The sequence below is a fragment of the Neodiprion fabricii genome, chromosome 1, assembly GCF_021155785.1.
Source record: "Neodiprion fabricii isolate iyNeoFabr1 chromosome 1, iyNeoFabr1.1, whole genome shotgun sequence".
Taxonomy (NCBI): Eukaryota; Metazoa; Arthropoda; class Insecta; order Hymenoptera; family Diprionidae; genus Neodiprion; species Neodiprion fabricii.
The window spans coordinates 8,528,768-8,547,001 of record NC_060239.1 but is presented as its reverse complement, the minus strand read 5'-3'; the positions used below and the strand labels follow the sequence as shown (position 1 = coordinate 8,547,001).

The window sequence follows — 18,234 nt, the reverse complement described above, 5'->3', positions numbered from 1 at the left end:
GCCATTTTGAAATACCAACGTGCATGGATGGATATATGCAGATGTGCAAGAATGAATAATTGATCGTTGGAATGGACGGTAAGTGTTGCCATGCGATACTTCGGAGCCATTATAGTAATTGCCACAATTTAAGAAGTGTGGAGATATTACACCCAGGCTAAAAACGAACACCACGCACCACAGATCGTCGAGATGCCGTCTTACCTAGACAGGAATGTCTCAGTCAAGGTTTCACGGTTTTACATGAAAGTTGTCGGAATTTGGTATGCTGAAACAGAACGTGAGAAATGGATGCTGAACGGGGCTCTGATTTACACAATAGCCGCTCTCGTCTTTGCCATTGCCGTCATCTTAGTCGATTTGTTTCATATTTGGGGAAATTTTCACGTGAGTACAACATTGGACAGTTGATAGCGCTTGGGTTCAACAACACACACGCCAAAAACGTTCTCATCTGTTTCTTAATGTATTTGTTCAGATGAATGAGGGTAATTCCAGCGATTTTCAGTACGATCCTTCCGGGAGTCGACTATATCAATTTCTGTTTCTTTATGATTGGCGCTAACGTTAGCATGCAACGGCGTTTGAAAGTGCATCAAGTTTGGGATCTATTCTGGATTTACATTGTGAGGGTTCCAAGAGTAGTTGACTCCTTACATCTAAATTTCCATCGAGTATTTCTATTTTTAAATTACATTTTTCAAGCCAAATGTCTGCGAGATCGGACGAAAGTTTGAGCATTCCACAAAATTGTGATTGGGAAACATTTTTTTCAACCTTGATCTCTCACCGCTTGAAATTGGAGATTGTCATAATTATTTCAATAGTATTTCATAGTGAAGAAAAAAAAAAAAAAGAAATGAACATGCTAATTGAAAACAGAAATTCAGTTGCAAATACATCGCGATGGATTATCACTTTCTGACTATCCCGTCACTATCTGCTCCTGACAATTTCGAAACTTTATAGAAAATTTCATATCTTTTTAATCACATTCCTAGCTGCTTTCTAAGACTTACTCAATATAGAAATCAACAACAAAACACAATGTTCGACTGGTCAATACAGAAATTTCCTCAAAGAAATACGAAATTGAAATATAACGTCTATCTTTGCATAAAAAGTTCGTACTGTAAAAATTTTCTTGAATTGGTAAATATGGTAAAATAAAAATTCAAACGTGAAACCAAATCTCTTCTGAATTGAACTGACAAATAAAATGCTGCAAAAGAAAACCACCTGAGTAGTAAAATGTTGAAATATGATAGTATTATCTGAATAAGAAATCACTGCCAACATTCTAAACAAATATGTATCTCCATATTATAATGCGTTGTCTTTTTGTTCTAGAAATTGATATTTACGATTTCAGGATGTCATGGAAAACCTCGTACTGGCGATGTCGCTGTTCAGTTCGATTTTAAAATTGATGATCGCAATAGCGCGAAAACATGCAATTGTCGATTTAATCGTATTTTCTGAAAAATACTTTTGGAAGGTGAAATACGACAGTTTTGGCGAGCAGGTATTAAACGAGTGCGAAAGGAAGGGTATCATTCTGCTGTGCAGTCTGGCATGTGCTGTCCAAGGAACAGCGGTCTCTTATGTAGCAAAGCCTCTTATACGTGAGTGCAAAGCTTAGGTAGATTTAAAAATTACATTCTTCTGTCTCACTTATAATAACTCAACAGCAAACAATGGATTGAACGATACTCATAGAGCACTGCCGTTCAGACTATACGTCGATTTGCCTTTAACCGTGACACCGTATTACGAGATTACTTACACAATTCAGGTATCGTAACTTTATTCAAGTATGCACAAAATTTACAATATTTCCATCAGTCTGAAATCAAGATTACTCAACTCCTAGCAATGAGAACTGTTCAATCGAGATGGAAATTATTGACACGGAGTAGATATATTCAACCGAATCAGTTGTTGTTTTTTCTTTTTTTTTTCGCAGAGCCTGTCAACCATACACTCAGGAATCTGTTTCTTCTGCTTCGACAATTTCATGGGTATATTGAACATTCACATCGTTGGTCAGTTTAAAATACTGCAGCACAGATTGGAGACGTTGTGTGACGAAAGTAAGAGTCACGTGCATGACGAGAGTCAAACGAACTATTCTGAGACGGTGGATGTGAATTTGCCGAGAGAAATCTTCAACAAAAATAAAATTTTGAGAATGCAAACCGACGTTGTGACGGCTGGAGTGAAGAAGAATCACTCGGATCTCAGTACACAGAGTTACGAGGAATTGAAGAAATGCGTAAAACAACATTTGTTCCTAATTGATTACGTCAAAAGACTCGAGTACGTCTTCAGCCCGATGCTCTTCTGTCAGATGGGATTTTCCAGCATATTCATATGTCTGACAGGCTTCGAAAGTCTTGTGGTGAGTTAGGTGCTAAGTAAGGTGAACAGTCTTGACATTATGGTCAAATTCATTCAGATTTATCGAACGAGATGTCACGTTTGACAGCAAATACTTAGAGATTTTTATCAACAGGCTAGACGTGCAGTATTCATCTTACATCTGCTGTCCGCCTGCTTCCAGACCCTAATCTTCACATGGACCTGCAACGAGATAATCATCCAAAGCATGAAAATTGCGGATTATGCATTCAGCGCGAAGTGGTACACGATACCGGATACTGAGAAAGGACGGTCCATTCGCAAGGGGTTGATGATGATCATGATGAGATCACGTCGCGCCTGTTATTTGACTGCTGGAAGATTTCGCGCGATATCTTTGCAGTCCTTCACGACTGTCAGTAAACTTATACTCGATTTAAAGGAAGTTCAAATCACAGAAAGAATAGGAACCTACTCATCATTAACTCATCTAATAACAACGTTTGCATTACAGATCCTCGGCACAACTTCATCCTACTTATCGGTACTGCGTCAGATGAACGACGGAACTTAGTTCATTCAGTTATCATTGTATATTCAGCAGCCAAGAATCAGATTTCAATATGAAATCCCGAATCGCATGAAATTCGGAATGCAAAACATCGGCTCCAATCAATTGATCCGCATCTTAAAAAATCTAAGACTGAAGTGCACGATATATAATCCCAACAACGGATTTCTTGTGTACAAAAAGAAGCTTTGATTTATCTTGGATACTGTATTTCTTAATTCATTAACAACGTCTGCTTGTAAAATGTGACTATAAGGTTAAGCGAACGCTAGTTATCGACTAAAGAAATGTACCCAGCTCTTTTCGAGAATGCTTGAAAGCTTTAAGCTGCAGCTGTACATTGAATCGATGGCACGAAGACCTGAAACACGGACTTACAATTTTGCACAGGTTGAAAACAGTCGTTAACCCGAAAGTCTGATCCTCCCTTGTGCGTATTATACATACATGGTGTGGTTAATGGATATTTTTTCTGTTCTCTGGTAATTACAACATTGCCTTCGTTAGCCGTATTGCGTCTTGTTTCGCCTTGTGAGTCCATTATCTATTTTCAAGCATTTTGTTTGACGTAATGTGAAACCAGACTACTTTAATCTGCAGTCAAATCATCTTTCCAGTCTCAATGCTTTTCGTTCCGATGTTTACTTTGGCGATTTGACTCCGACTATCGTGCGATCAGCTCTAATTAACTCGATGGATGTGAAAAATTCATCATCGGATCGGCTTGCCTAAACCATCCCGGGAAAGGAACTATTTTTGTGAGTTCACGGGATATTTTATTGCGGATTTAAACCATCGCTCATGTCTGCCATCAACCACATACATTGTGAATGAACTCGATCGATCAAATAGGATATCAAACGGAAAGACAATCATTGTGCTCTATTACAGGATAATCGGTGTACAATTTGCCGGCTCACTTATAATACCTTAGACTGGATAGTCCGTACACGTTGAGAAATTGCGGAGACGACGTTTTACGAGGACAAATACTTGGCCATAAAAGGGGGGCAGTATGCGAGTTATTAGGTTTTAGAATTATGAAAATTGGCCAGAGGAATCGGATAGTTACAGTTGAATGTGCATTAGAATGTTTCAGAATTGAATAATTCGTGATTATACAACACGGCACACCCTGAAAGGATTGTCAAGGCTGAAACAGAGGTTCCGTCGAAAGATGAGCATTCTACGTTGTGTGGAAGATTGTGGTTGATTGATTTTTTCTTTTATAGATTTTTTTAAATTTATGAAGTATCGTGAGTACATTTTTTTTTTACTGCTCACATCAATCTCGATTTACGTCACAAATAAGACCCACAGTTGCAATATCAAGCCTCCAGTTGATGATTGAGAAGTGGATCTGACGACTATTCAATCTCACGAAATAGTTATAATTTAATACGAACTTTTAACATAAGAAAATAAGATTCCCGGTTGATAAATTGTCATGTTACAGATCGTGAACTTTGCGTTGAGTACAAATGTCAGGCAAGGAATGATAATTGTAATGCTACAACGTGTTTCTTCGCAAGATCAAAAAAATGTGTTGAAGAAAGTGAAAAATCAAATGAGCGCAATCTTTCACATCACGTAGAAAGCTCATCTTTTCATAAAATCTTCCTTTCAACGTGAACAAAAATTTTAGGGGGTGTGACTGCGACACTTGGTTATTTGGGTAAATAATTAATACGATAATTTGGTTTGTTGTTTTCCTTTATTCCACGTGGAATGTCGTGCCAAAAAATGGGGAGTTCATACTGGACCAACAGCAGCTTGTATGTATCAATTCTCATCGCAGAACTCTAGAATTTCGGTGGAAAATCGTAAATTATTCTTTTCCGAAATACCCTGATACACGTATTGTTCGAGCAAGTTTCACAAAGCTGAGTTAATGATTATAACAAAACAGCCCTGCTTTTGGAAAATATCCAAGCCGCGTATAAACTTCCGATACTTTGTGGTGATTAACGAACATTTCACGTGAATGAACAGTACACTTATTTCTTACATGATATTTAAAGTCATCGTTATGTAATCACACTAGGTTAAAAAACTTTGGGTGATTATTTGTATGATTTTTATTATTATTTCATCAAGATCAAGAATGTTACCTTGACGCAATAATTCTACGTCGCATCATATTATCGTATTATAGTATGCCGTCAGTTAAAATATCTGTACCACGATTTCTTCTCAACTTGTCTGTTATATAACTTGATTATGAATGAAATACTCTCATGTCAAGTATTCAACGATAATAAAGGTATTGAATTATATGAATTCGACTTGTAAAATTATTCAAAGTGTTCATTTTTGAATAGGTGAAAGCAGTGACTTCGAGTCCGTAACACGAGTCAATTCAATCATCGAAAACCCAATACCTGAGGTATTAGAATCGTTGAAAGTATACTTGAACTGCTATACGATTCATTCCATCTGTAACCAAATCATTTCGTCGCGTATTTCTCGAATCGCTTGATCCGCTTTTTTGAGAAAATCTTGCTCGTGTCTCGTCGTTATTACGCCAATGTATAAAATTACTCCCTGCAACTACAATTTATGATTTCATGTTTCGTCGTTATTATCTTATAATCCCTATCTTCTCCGGATCTCTGACGCAGAAATGCTTCGCAGTGAAGAATTCTCGAACTTCACATGTGACTATTGTTGGTCAACGATATATGGACTCTTGACTGTCGTCGCGATTATTACCCACCTTCTTTCCGTCGACTGTCGGCAATTCTGCACCTTCGAACGGCGATCGATGCATGGCGCGGTCGTTGGTAAAGAAAGCTTCTCCCAACGTATCGCCTTATGCTTTGTAAATTTCCTCCATTGCCTGAAGGAAGGTAAGATAATAAGAAGCAGAAGACTCGTAGTTTACCTACTTGCCTATAGAAATTAACTAATGCAGAATGATTACCGTCAGAGGATGAGTTTTCATGAACGAGAATTGTGAAATTCACTTGTCGATGAAGGTGGCATTTTAATTTTAGAAATTGTTATTCCAGTCGTTTCCAGTAAAAATATCGATAAATAATGTTTTAGAATTATACTGTCGAAAAAATAAAAGAATGTATCGTCACAATAATATAAAATAAGAGAAGAAACAAAAAAAAAAGCGCCGTTTGATTTGTGTAACTGGTACAAAACTGTAATTTATATATATTGCAACGTACCGTTTACCCAAGCACACTCATAACCGAGTACACGCATGATCGAGCAAAACCTAACGTGTACGGGACAATCTCTACGCACGACGAGGCGACAACACCGAGGGATTAAACCAAGTATATAAGGACCACGGTGAGCAGCTATAGTCAACAGTGTTCCAGAAAAGAGCGAACCTGACTTTAAAATTGATGTTAGGATCAGGGGTTTGAGAAAAGATAAATTCGAGTCAAAAGCGACCAATTTAATCATACGGAAAAGAAACGTGAGTTCGACAAACGAAATTCAATCTTGAAAATTTAATATACGAGAAGAAGGGAAAAGTAGGCGACATCGGGGAAGGACATCTAATTGTAAGGCAGCTTAGCGCCGAAACTCGGATTACTGTAAAACTAAATTTACTTTTGTTATATTTTATCCATTTTGTGGTTCAAATCGACATACTATCATTTTTGTGAAATACGTTATTATTATTCATGCATTCGGCACTCATGAACTATACGCGGTTGTTTCCTTATCCGAGCAACTAGGGAGTAATATCGTATAATATGGGGATTCAGCGACGGTGACACAACCTCACACTTGGCGTCGTTATAAACCATGGCCCAGTCGGGTAAATGTCATTGACAGCCACGTCAATCCACCCTGGACTGTAGAGACTATCGATAAAATAAAGAACACGCACGGTGAGCACGGGAATCCAAGTTGTGGAAAAAGGCGGCGAAGGTAACCCATTAGCTCGACAGGGATAAATTAAAGCAGAGTAGGTTTTTTTTTTTGAATGGACAACACCTATCTTTCCTGCTCCTATTCCCTTGAGATTGCCCGAATTTAACAAACATATTCACTATTAGCATCTTTCTGCAAAGGATTCGCAACCGATGCACTTTCCATGTTAACAAGGTTAATCTAAATTTAGCCGATAGGAGTGAAAAAATTTCCAGGATAACGGAGTAGATATGTCAGAATTCATGTCAGTAGCTCGTACAAGCACGCGAAACCCTTTAATTAGTCGAGAAAAAGGTCCAGATGATATGTTTGCGGTACTGTTAAATGCTATTAAGGAATCTGAGCAACTCATTTACGAGAAAATAACGGCACAAAAGGGTAACGTAGATCGACTTCACGTGGACGTTCGCACGTTAAACGATAAGATAGACACCGGACGAGCCGATTGCGATGATAAGTTCGAAACATGTGAAAATATTGTACGAAAATTTGAAAGAAAGAACATTAAATAGCAGCAGATGTAACCAGAATCAGATTGCTGAATTAAATAACAGACATGAAAAATTAAAACAAATTGTAAGCGAGGATATTCGTATATTGAGATTTGTAAACAGAGGACAAAACAATGTAAATAACTATGTATTTAGGGAAAAACTGGGAAAAAACAAGTAAACTATGTCGAGGAAATGGAAGAATATTTCGAATTTTTAGGTACAGATAGTAGCCAGGTTTTGATTTTATTGGGACGAAGCCTGCAAAATGACGCCAAAGTTTGGTGGACTGCGCGCCGCGATGTGATTAATTCGTGGGACGGGTTTAGAAAACGGTTTTTTGCTAGACGTTGTAGGGAGGATACGGAAAGAGAAATCCGACGTGACACAGAATTCGGATACTATGCCTCCGACTTCGAATCAACATGGTCAGAGTACGCGAATCGAAAATATGCGGCAGCAGCCGTCTTAGATCCTAAGATATCACAGTGAGAAATAGTCCGAAGTTTAATACGTCACTTTGACGAGAGCATTGTTAGCAATACGTTTTGAGCTGCACAATTTGGACGTAATATAGCATGATGCGCACAGTTTGAATCAGTATCTGACATTTTCTTCAATTTCTGCAACGACGGACAACCAAATTTTCTTCTCCAAACCTTTTACGTCAACTGTCGAAGCATCAGGCAGCGACACCCAGTCGATGGTGAAATCGAGCTTATCAAAAGGCGAATCGTCACCTTCCCAGGATAGTCCGTGATAATTCCGTAATAGTTAAAAATTTTCGCTTTCACATCGAGCGAGTAAAGAATTCCAATCGTACGGTGGTTCGAAGAGAAAAGTTAACGGATTGGTATCTTCGTCGAGTGACACAACTGCCAATTCTTTTGGTGTAAAACCGGAACCCGGTCTCCCGAATCCTTGCACGTCGATTATGAACTCCATCGTGAAAAATACTGAACGGACTGTTGTAACCTTCAAGGTTTTTATACCAATTTCCTCACTCCAGCAGTCAGCGGATTATATTCAATTATACGATCGTGTAAAGTCAAGCATAGGCAGATCTACCAGTAGGAAAGTTATTTTCAGCCTGAAATTAGATACGAATATCTACTGGTCCAGATTTCAGAGCTTCGTTTTGTTTCGCACTGTCGATGATAATCAAAGGTTCGTACTGTGGAAATTCGCTCTTCGCTCTTCGTCGATTGTGACTCATGTCCAAGTTCAGGTTACCGTACGGATAAGACGCGGAATTCAAGATGAACTTCTGACAATGTGTCATCAAGTACTTCGTGTACTTTGACAGTACCCAAATAATTGACGGTCTTTTTTTTTTTTGCAAAGTCAAGCTTTTGTTTGAAGCTTTGAATTTTGCAATATAGTGCGCGGTTGAGACCACTGATTCATTGAACCCAATATCCATATCATTCCTAATTGAAAATTTACGTTTGAATGACAAATCTTACGTAATCAGAAATCATAGAAAATTGTTTTGAGAGTTCCTGTACCTTCCATGCTACAAATTGAACGTTACTTATTTATTTTTTGCACATAAATCGTATTTAAGATTGAATGATGGAGAAGCTTCGTAATTTCTTTTTGCGTTTAGGTTTTAGTATTTCACGAAAGAATAATCCGGTTGTAATGTTTCTCACTTCGTAATTTTTCAATCAAAATTAAAGCAGATTCTACAGGTCGGGAAAAAAGTACTGTGTAACGTCATTCACGCTCAAGTTTAGTTCGATAAATATCAAAATCAGTGAAATTCATTTGCATATAACTTGTGCTACTATAATTTTTTCATACAGGTGACGAGATACGACGTAATTATTTCTAAATACTCTGTCTCATGTAGATGCGAAGAACAGAATTCTTTTTATGATAAGACTTGACTATTGGGCTCACCTGACGTTATAATTTTGTTGAAATCGCCAGCCTCTTGATAGTGCCAGTACAATTGCCGTAGATTCACGATGAAATCGAATTCACGTAATCCGGATTATTTTAAGAGCACCTCAAATCACGATGACACTGAATGCATCACATTTTGACACCATTCACCATCGACGCTCATTTTCCGAGTTTTTACCAAACATAAAACGTAGGAAATTCAGTCGCTCACGTTACTATTCCATTTTCTGAAAACGAATGAATAATGGTTGAATCAATTACTAGGACGAGACTCATTATAAGACGGTTAAAATTGGACCCGTGGAGACGATCGTGAGACTGATTTAAATCAATTCAGTTCGAAGCGAATGCAAGATTCACATTACGGCAATACAAATTTGGATTACAGAGCTTGTCACGAGAAGTGACACCGTCGCAAAAACCGCCATTTTGAAATACCAACGTGCATGGATGGATATATGCAGATGTGCAAGAATGAATAATTGATCGTTGGAATGGACGGTAAGTGTTGCCATGCGATACTTCGGAGCCATTATAGTAATTGCCACAATTTATAAAGTGTGGAGGTAATAGATAAATAGACCCAGGTTAAAAACGAACAACACGCACCACAGATCGTCGAGATGCCGTCTTACCTAGACAGGAATGTCTCAGTCAAAGTTTCACGGTTTTACATGAAAGTTGTCGGAATTTGGTATGCTGGAACAGAACGTGAGAAACGGATGCTGAACGGGGCTCTGATTTACACAATAGCCGCTCTCGTCTTTGCCTTTGCCGCCATGCTAATCGATTTGCATCATATTTGGGGAAAGCTTCACGTAAGTACAACATTGGACAGTTGATAGCGTTTTGGATTTACAAACACACACTCCAAAAACGTTGTTCCGGGAGTCGACTATAATAATTTCTGTTTCTTTACGATCGGCTCTAACGTTAAGATGCAACGGCGTCTGAAAGTGCATCAAGTTTTGGATTTATTCTGGTTCGTCTTCGTGAAGGTACTAAGAGTAGTTGACTCCTTACATCTAAATTTCTATCGAGTACTTCTATTTTAAAATCCATGTTTCAAGTCGAATTTCTGCGAGATCGGACGAAAGTTCGAGCATTCCACAAAATTGTGATCGGGGAATATTTTTTTCAACCTTCATCTCTCACCGCTTAAAATTGGAGATTGTCATAATTATTTCAATAGTATTTCATGGTTCAGAAAAAAAAAAAAAAGAAATTAAAATCCTATTCGAAAACAGGAATTCAGTTGCAATTACACCACGATGGATTATCACTTTCTGACTATCCCGTCACCATTGTCAGCATCATTGAAAATTTCATATCTTCTTAATCAGAATGCTAGCTGCTTTCCAAGACTTGCTGAACATAGACATCAATAACGAAACATAATTTTTGGGTGGTCAATACAGAAATTTCCTCAGAGATACGAAATTGAAAATAACGTTTCTCGTTGCATAAAAAGTTCGTATTGGAAAAATTTTCTTGAATTGGTAAATATGATAGAATAGAAATTCAGCTGTAAAACAAAATCTCCTCGGAATGTGAAAATGAACTGACAAATAAATTGTCGCAAAGAAAAAGCACCTGAGTAGTAAAATGTTGAAACATGATAGACTTATCTGAATAACAAATCGCTGCCGGATTCAACATTTTAAAACAAATATGTATGTATCTCCATATCAGAATGCGTTATCTTTTCGTTCTAAAAATTTGTATTTCCAGTTTCACGATATCATGGAAAACATCCAACTGTCGATAATGCTGTTAAGTGCGATTTTGAAATTAATGATCGCAATAGCGCGGAAAGATGCAATTATCGATGTCATCATATTTTCCGAAAAATATTTTTGGAAGGTGAAATACGACAGTTTTGGCAAGCAGGTATTAAACGAGTGCGAAAGGAAGGGTATCATTCTGCTGTGCAGTCTGGCATGTGCTGTCCAAGGAACAGCGGTCTTTTACATATCAAGGCCGCTTATAAGTGAGTGTAAAGCTCAGGTAGAGTTACAAATTATATTCGTGTTTCTGATTCATAATTACTGAACAGCATACAGTGGACTAAACGATACTCACAGAGCACTGCCGTTCGGACTTTACGTCGATTTGCCTTTAGCCGTGACACCGTATTACGAGATTACTTACACAATTCAGGTATCGTAACTTTATTCAAGTATGCACAAAATTTACAACAATTTCCGTCAGTCTGAAATCAATATTACTCAGCTCCTAGCATTGAGAACTGTTTCATCGAGATGGAAATTATTGACACGGAGCAGATATATTCAATCGAATTAGTTGGTGTTTTTTTTTTCGCAGTGCCTGTCAATCATACACTCAGGAATCTGTTTCTTCTGCTTCGACAATTTGTTGGGTATATTGAACATTCACATCGTTGGTCAGTTTAAAATACTGCAGCACAGACTGGAGACGTTGTGTGACGGATGTATGAGTCACGTGCATGACGAGAGTCAAACGAACTATTTTGAGACGGTGGATGTGAATTTGCCGAGAGAAATCTTCAACAAAAATAAAATTTTGAGAAAGCAAATCGACGTTGTGACGGCTGGAGTGAAGAAGAATCACTCGGATCTCAGTACGCAGACTTACGACGAATTGAAGAAATGCGTAAAACAACATTTGTTCTTAATTAATTACGTCGAAAGACTCGACCACGTCTTCAGCCCGATGCTTTTCTGTCAGATGGGATTTTCCAGCTTATTAATATGTCTGACAGGCTTCCAAACTTTTGTGGTGAGTCAGGTTCAAAGTAAGGTGAACACTTTTGACGTTATGGTCAAATTAATTCGAAAATTCGTCGCAGATTTATCGAACGAGATGTCACGTTTGACAGCAAATTCTTAGAGATTTTTATCAACAGGCTAGACGTCGAGCATTCATGTTACAACTGCTGGCCGCCTACTCCCAGACCCTAATTTTCACATGGACCTGCAACGAAATAATCACCCAAAGCATGGAAATTGCGAATTATGCATTCAGCGCGAAGTGGTACACGATACCGGATACTAAGGAACGACGGTCCATTCGCAAGGGTTTGATGATGATCATGATGAGATCACGTCGCGCCTGTTATTTGACTGCTGGAAAATTTCACGCCGTATCTTTGCAGTCCTTCATGAATGTCAGTAAACTCATACTCGGTATAAAGCAAGTTCGACTCACTGAAAAAATAGGAACCTACTCATCGTTAACTCATCTAATAACGACGTTCGCATTACAGATCCTCGGCACAACTTCATCCTACTTATCGATACTGCGTCAGCTGAGCGACGGAACTTACGATTAGTTCATTTAGGTATCCTCTGTATTTGGCAGCTAACCATCAGATTTTACCACACTGAGATAGAAAAATTGTCACATTTAATAAATATTCATTAATCCAAATAGTCCGAACGTTTGCATAGTATTGAGAGCACATCTATTCAAAGCGACAATTTATGTAGTTTTCAATCAATAAAATCCGTATTTCAGACACTAAATAATAATTTATATGAATTTAATAACGATTGAGCGGCGTAACTTACTTGAGTTGCTCTTCTGGTTTGATATTTCTATCCAAACGCTGCATGCTTCATGTCCTACAAATTGGCGCTTCACTCAAATCATATTTACAAGGACCAATAGGATATTTTTTCGATCGAAGAAGATATGGCATTTTGCATAAATAGCTGAAATCACAACGGCTAACCCCGTATTTTGATTAAAAATGTATTTAAATAATTCAATGATTTCTTTAATATTTCAGTATTACTCCAGTTCTGCGAACATGTAATGCACTGCTCTAGAGTAATATGTAAATGTGGTGTAAATTTCGCTCGGTTCCATATTTTGTTACATTATTTTTTTTTTTTTTTGTCTTTTGCATACGATATGCTGTTGTTATTGATTGTCACTTACCAAGTGTAGTAGCGTTATTACAAATTATTTATTGGAAAGCTTTGTTGGATCACAACCATACTCCAATATATTGCGTAACATATAGTTGGCGGATTTGTTTAGAGCTGGACTAAGGTAACGCTAAGCATTCGAGTATATAAACATCTCTGATTGTGAAGCTTTTGAAGAATTTGTACTACTTGGAATGAATTATCATTTCGGTTGAAAAACGTGGAACATGCACATCAAAAAATCAGAAGATTATCGAATCAAGAAAAATTTTATTTCAGTGAAATAATATTCATTTCGTAGAAACAATGATTCATTTATAGCAATCGCGTATGCAATAGTATCGAGAGTTCTTGAAATCAATTTGGAGTGTACATTTGCAATTTTTAATTACGCATATTTGTTTGAAACTGAGAATGGTTATATTTCATTGCATCAGTCAATAACTTGAGTTGAATGTGATACGTGGGTATAGCAACGCAAGAAATCTTTCTTGGTTCCACTCAAACATATCCTCATTTACTTGGACGGAATTTTTTTTGTTTGATGTGCTGTATAATCTGATGAACAGAATAATTTTCTTAAACGAATATCAAAACCTGTCTTGTTAAACAAATTCTTGTTTCAACCTATTACACATTTCTTTAGTCGTAGTTATCGTTGATCATGTCGGACAAACATCACATTGAGCCAAATATACAATCTGGCAATAACGTGACTATTTTAGCAAGCGCAGGATTATCATTTGCAACGTCTTGGTGCTTTTGAACCGATGTGTTCAGCGGTTGAAGTACTATTCTTTCACGAATTGAATGAAGTTTCTCGATTCAAGGGAAGTTCTCGTTCCGAAATTTCCAGTTTAATTCTTTGAAATATATATACTTGTTTGAAATATATTAAACTCGAAAGTATGCAGCATTCAAATCAATGAATCGATGCTTTTGTTTCAACTGAGAAGTAGTTGTTTTGAGTGAGAAATTGTTCGAATCAAATAAACTGAAGGCCAAAAAAATAAGTTGTTCGGTTCGATAACTTTTTTTTTTCAGCGTAAGAAATCCCGAATCGCATAAAATTCGGAGCGCAAAACATCGGCTCCAATCAATTGATCCGCATCTTAAAAAATCAAAGACCGAAGTGCGAGATATAATCCCGACAAGAGATTTTTCGTGTACAAACAAAAGCTTCAATTTATCTTGTAAGCTGTAATTCTTAATTTATTAATAACGTCTGTTTGTAAAATGTGACTATAGGGCTAAGCGAGCGCTGGTTATCGACTGAAGAAACGTACCCAGCTCTTTTCGAGAATGCTTGAAAGCTTTAAACTGCAGCTGTACATTGAATCGATGGCACGAAGACCTGAAACACGGACTTACAATTTTGCACAGGTTGAAAACAGTCGTTAACCCGAAAGTCTGATCCTCCCTTGTGCGTATTATACATACATGGTGTGGTTAATGGATATTTTTTCTGTTCTCTGGTAATTACAACATTGCCTTCGTTAGCCGTATTGCGTCTTGTTTCGCCTTGTGAGTCCATTATCCATTTTCAAGCATTTTGTTTGACGTAATGTGAAACCAGACTACTTTAATCTGCAGTCAAATCATCTTTCCAGTCTCAATGCTTTTCTTTTCGATGTTTACTTTGGCGATTTGACTCCGACTATCGTGCGATCAGCTCTAATTAACTCTATGGATGTGAAAAATTCATCATCCGATCGGCTTGCCTAAACCATCGCGGGAAAGGAACTATTTTTGTAATGTCACGGGATATGTTATTGCGGACTTAAGCCTTCGCTCATGTTTGCCGTCAACCACATACATTGTGAATGTGCTCGATCGATCAAATAGGATATCAAACGGAACGACAATCATTGTCCTCTATTACAGCATAATGGGTGTACAATTTACCGGCTCACTTATAATGCCGTAGACTGGATAGTCCGTACACGTTGAGAAATTGCGGAGACGACGTTTTACAAGGACATATACTTAGCCATAAAAGGGGGGCAGTATTCGAGTCGTTGGGTCTTGGAATTAACAAAATTGGTAAGAGGAATCGAATAGTTAGAGTTGGATGTGCATTAGGATGTTTCAGAAAAAAATTATTCGTGATTTTACAAGATGGCACCCCCCGAAAAGGTTGACAAGACTGAAAGAAAGGGTCCGGCAAAAGATGAGCATTCTACGTTATGTGGAAGATCGTAATGAGTTGATTTTCACTTTTATACATTGTTTTTAAATTCATGAAGTATCGTAAGTAAAATTTTTTACTGCTCATATCAATCTCGATTCACGTCACAAATGAGACTCACACTTGCAATATCAAGCCTCCAGTCAGGAAAGGAATGATAATTGTAATGCTACAACGTGTTTCTTCGCAAGATCAAAAAAATGTGTTGAAGAAAGTAAAAAATCAAATGAGCGCAATCTTCCACATCACGTAGAAGGCTCATCTTTTCATAAAATCTTTTTTTCAATCTGAACAAAAATTTTAGGGGGTGTGACTGCGACACTTGGTTATTTGGGTAAATAATTTATACGATAATTTGTTTCGTTGTTTTTCTTTATTCTACGCGGAATGTCGTGCTAAAAAATGGGAAGTTCATACTGGCCCAATGGCCGCCTGTACGTATCAAGTTTCATCGCGGGCCTCTAAAATTTCCCCCGCTCCTGCCTGCTCAGATATCGTAACGGTGAATAATCGTGAGTTGTTGTTTTCCGAAATACCCTGATACACGTATTGTTCGAGCAAGTTTCACAAAACTGAGTTAATGATTATAACAAAGCAGCCCTGCTTTTGGAACATATCCAAGCCGCGTATAAACTTCCGATACTTTGTGATTATTAACGAACATTTCACGTGAATGAGTAGTACACTTATTTCTTACATGATATTTAAAGTCATCGTTATGTAATCACACTAGGTTAATAAATTTTGGGTGATTATTCGTATAATTTTTATTATTATTTCATCAAGATCAAGAATGTTACCTTGACACAATAATTCTACGTCGCATCATATTATCGTATTATAGTATGCCGTCAGTTAAAATATCTGTACCACGATTTCTTCTCAACTTGTCTGTTACATAACTTGATTATGAATGAAATACTCTCATGTCAATTATTCAACGATAATAAAGGTATTGAATTATATGAATTCGACTTGTGAAATTATTCAAAGTGTTCATTTTTGAATAGGTGAAAGCAGTGACTTCGAGTCCGTAACACGAGTCAATTCAATCATCGAAAACCCAATACCTGAGGTATTAGAATCGTTGAAAGTATACTTGAACTGCTATACGATTCATTCCATCTGTAACCAAATCATTTCGTCGCGTATTTCTCGAATCGCTTGATCCGCTTTTTTGAGAAAATCTTGCTCGTGTCTCGTCGTTAATACGCCAATGTATAAAATTACTCCCTGCAACTACAATTTATGATTTCATGTTTCGTCGTTATTATCTTATAATCCCTATCTTCTCCGGATCTCTGACGCAGAAATGCTGCGCAGTGAAGAATTCTCGAACTTCACATGTGACTATTGTTGGTCAACGATATTTTTACTCTTGACTGTCGTCGCGATTATTACCCACCTTCTTTTCGTCGACTGTCGGCAATTCTGCACCTTCGAACGGCGATCGATGCATGGCGCGGTCGTTGGTAAAGAAAGCTTCCCCCAACGTATCGCCTTATGCTTTGTAAATTTCCTCCATTGCCCGAAGGAAGGTAAGATAATAAGAAGCAGACGACTCGTAGTTTACCTACTTGCCTATAGAAATTAACTAACGCAGAATGATTACCGTCAGAGGATGAGTTTTCATGAACGAGAATCGTGAAATTCACTCACCCCAAACATATGTATAAGATTCCGAAATCGTCGATGAAGGTTGCAGTTTAATTTTCGAAACTGTTATTCCAGACGTTCCCAGATTTTCATTTCTTTATGCTCAGAAAATTCAAAAAACACGTCAGAAACGGCAGTATAAAAATTTATCGAACATTACAGTTTTAATTACACAAATACGTATTTCAAGTAATATTCTGTCCTTTCCATTTACAGAGGCGATTTTAAATTCAATACATCTTCCTTACTTTCATTACAAGATACTCGAACATCAGAAATTTATCAATTTATAAATTCATAAACAACAATGGTTTTACTCAAAATTTGAGAAAATGTGTGCTGAAATTTTAAACGATAACTTGCATATTGATTCGCCATTTGAAATCACTTTAAATCGTTGAAAATATGATAGATTCCTTCAACTTTCTTCCACCGTGGCTTATTTTGCTGTAAAAACCATTTTATAAATTCAATTAAACATTTTCTATTTTTTTTCCGCATTCAAATTTGATGTTATTGGTTTTTAATCAAAATCCATATCAGTGAGATCCCAAAAAACCGTATATTTGCTGAAACGAACGAGATACTTGAAGCGTCTTAATGATGTAAAAAATAGTCTTTTCAATAAAAATAATCCATTGTTGAATGAAATCAAACGATTGTATTAAATATTCAACCATTTCCCACTGATTTTTATTAAAAAGTCGATATCTCAGCTCTGGGTTCTAATTTTTGAATTGGTTGTTTTTATACTTCTTTAGAAAATTTTCGTGGCTTACGAAAACGTGAGTTTGATGAATCCTCAATGTGCAACTATCTTGCAATAAAATAAGTGAAATGCTATCTATCCCTGACTCGTCAATCTCCTTAAATTAGATGAAGACTTCAGTGAGTCCTTTATGTCAAAAGTGAATGACTGACTGTCAGGTCTTGGTTAAAACAACGGAAGTATCAAAACTTATACTCACGAAGTGTTTTAGGTGAAAGCTCTTCGATAATAGGCTTGCGATATGACTGAACTTTTTAATCTTGAAACACACTACGTGTTTGGTTTCAGAATTATCTGTAGTTTAAATATAATCATTTTAAAACAGTTATTACGTGAACACAGAAATACCAACTGAAAAGTAAGAAGTCAAGTCTCACGTGACACTTAATTACGTTGAAATCGATAACCCGTATCTATTTTGCACTCACAGAATTGGCGCAAGCTTGGCCAATTAATGAGATCAAGGGTAAAAA

General features: G+C 37.1%; 2 protein-coding genes and 1 long non-coding RNA gene across 4 annotated transcripts; 2 read left to right on the top strand and 1 right to left on the bottom strand.

Annotated features, from left to right (window-relative positions):
• The first annotated feature begins 167 nt into the window (after positions 1 to 167).
• Positions 168 to 3,388, top strand: LOC124177734 (odorant receptor 83a-like). 2 transcript variants are annotated; one of them, XM_046560492.1, is made up of 6 exons: positions 168 to 387; positions 1,373 to 1,625; positions 1,692 to 1,795; positions 1,967 to 2,401; positions 2,516 to 2,776; positions 2,876 to 3,388. In XM_046560492.1, the coding sequence occupies exons 1-6, from the start codon at positions 193 to 195 to the stop codon at positions 2,933 to 2,935; spliced, it is 1,308 nt and encodes a 435-aa protein (XP_046416448.1). In that variant the 5' UTR covers positions 168 to 192; the 3' UTR covers positions 2,936 to 3,388. The 2 variants fall into 2 exon arrangements, with proteins under 2 accessions (XP_046416448.1, XP_046416455.1); XM_046560499.1 differs by having other exon boundaries at positions 289 to 387; positions 1,351 to 1,625; positions 2,516 to 3,388.
• Positions 3,389 to 5,747: 2,359 nt separating this feature from the next.
• Positions 5,748 to 18,083, bottom strand: LOC124177764. Its single transcript, XR_006869662.1, has 3 exons — positions 17,961 to 18,083; positions 16,996 to 17,087; positions 5,748 to 5,771 (listed from the first exon to the last, which is right to left on the bottom strand). It is a non-coding gene; the product is annotated as an uncharacterized LOC124177764 (long non-coding RNA).
• LOC124177746 (odorant receptor 83a-like) lies at positions 9,833 to 12,606 on the top strand. The gene is made up of 6 exons (XM_046560513.1): positions 9,833 to 10,052; positions 10,966 to 11,224; positions 11,291 to 11,394; positions 11,560 to 11,994; positions 12,122 to 12,382; positions 12,482 to 12,606. Exons 1-6 carry the CDS (start codon positions 9,858 to 9,860, stop codon positions 12,545 to 12,547), a joined length of 1,320 nt encoding a protein of 439 aa, XP_046416469.1. The 5' UTR covers positions 9,833 to 9,857; the 3' UTR covers positions 12,548 to 12,606.
• Positions 18,084 to 18,234: the final 151 nt, after the last annotated feature.

Excerpts from the sequence above, each read along its gene's own strand:
- LOC124177746 (XM_046560513.1), top strand. The coding sequence starts at position 9,858 with ATGCCGTCTTACCTAGACAGGAATGTCTCAGTCAAAGTTTCACGGTTT. Across the intron at positions 11,225-11,290 it reads CATATCAAGGCCGCTTATAA|CATACAGTGGACTAAACGAT; the intron begins GTGAGTGTAAAG and ends ATTACTGAACAG. Across the intron at positions 11,995-12,121 it reads CAGGCTTCCAAACTTTTGTG|GCTAGACGTCGAGCATTCAT; the intron begins GTGAGTCAGGTT and ends TTTTATCAACAG.
- LOC124177734 (XM_046560492.1), top strand. The coding sequence starts at position 193 with ATGCCGTCTTACCTAGACAGGAATGTCTCAGTCAAGGTTTCACGGTTT. Across the intron at positions 388-1,372 it reads ATATTTGGGGAAATTTTCAC|GATGTCATGGAAAACCTCGT; the intron begins GTGAGTACAACA and ends TTACGATTTCAG. Across the intron at positions 2,777-2,875 it reads CTTTGCAGTCCTTCACGACT|ATCCTCGGCACAACTTCATC; the intron begins GTCAGTAAACTT and ends TTTGCATTACAG.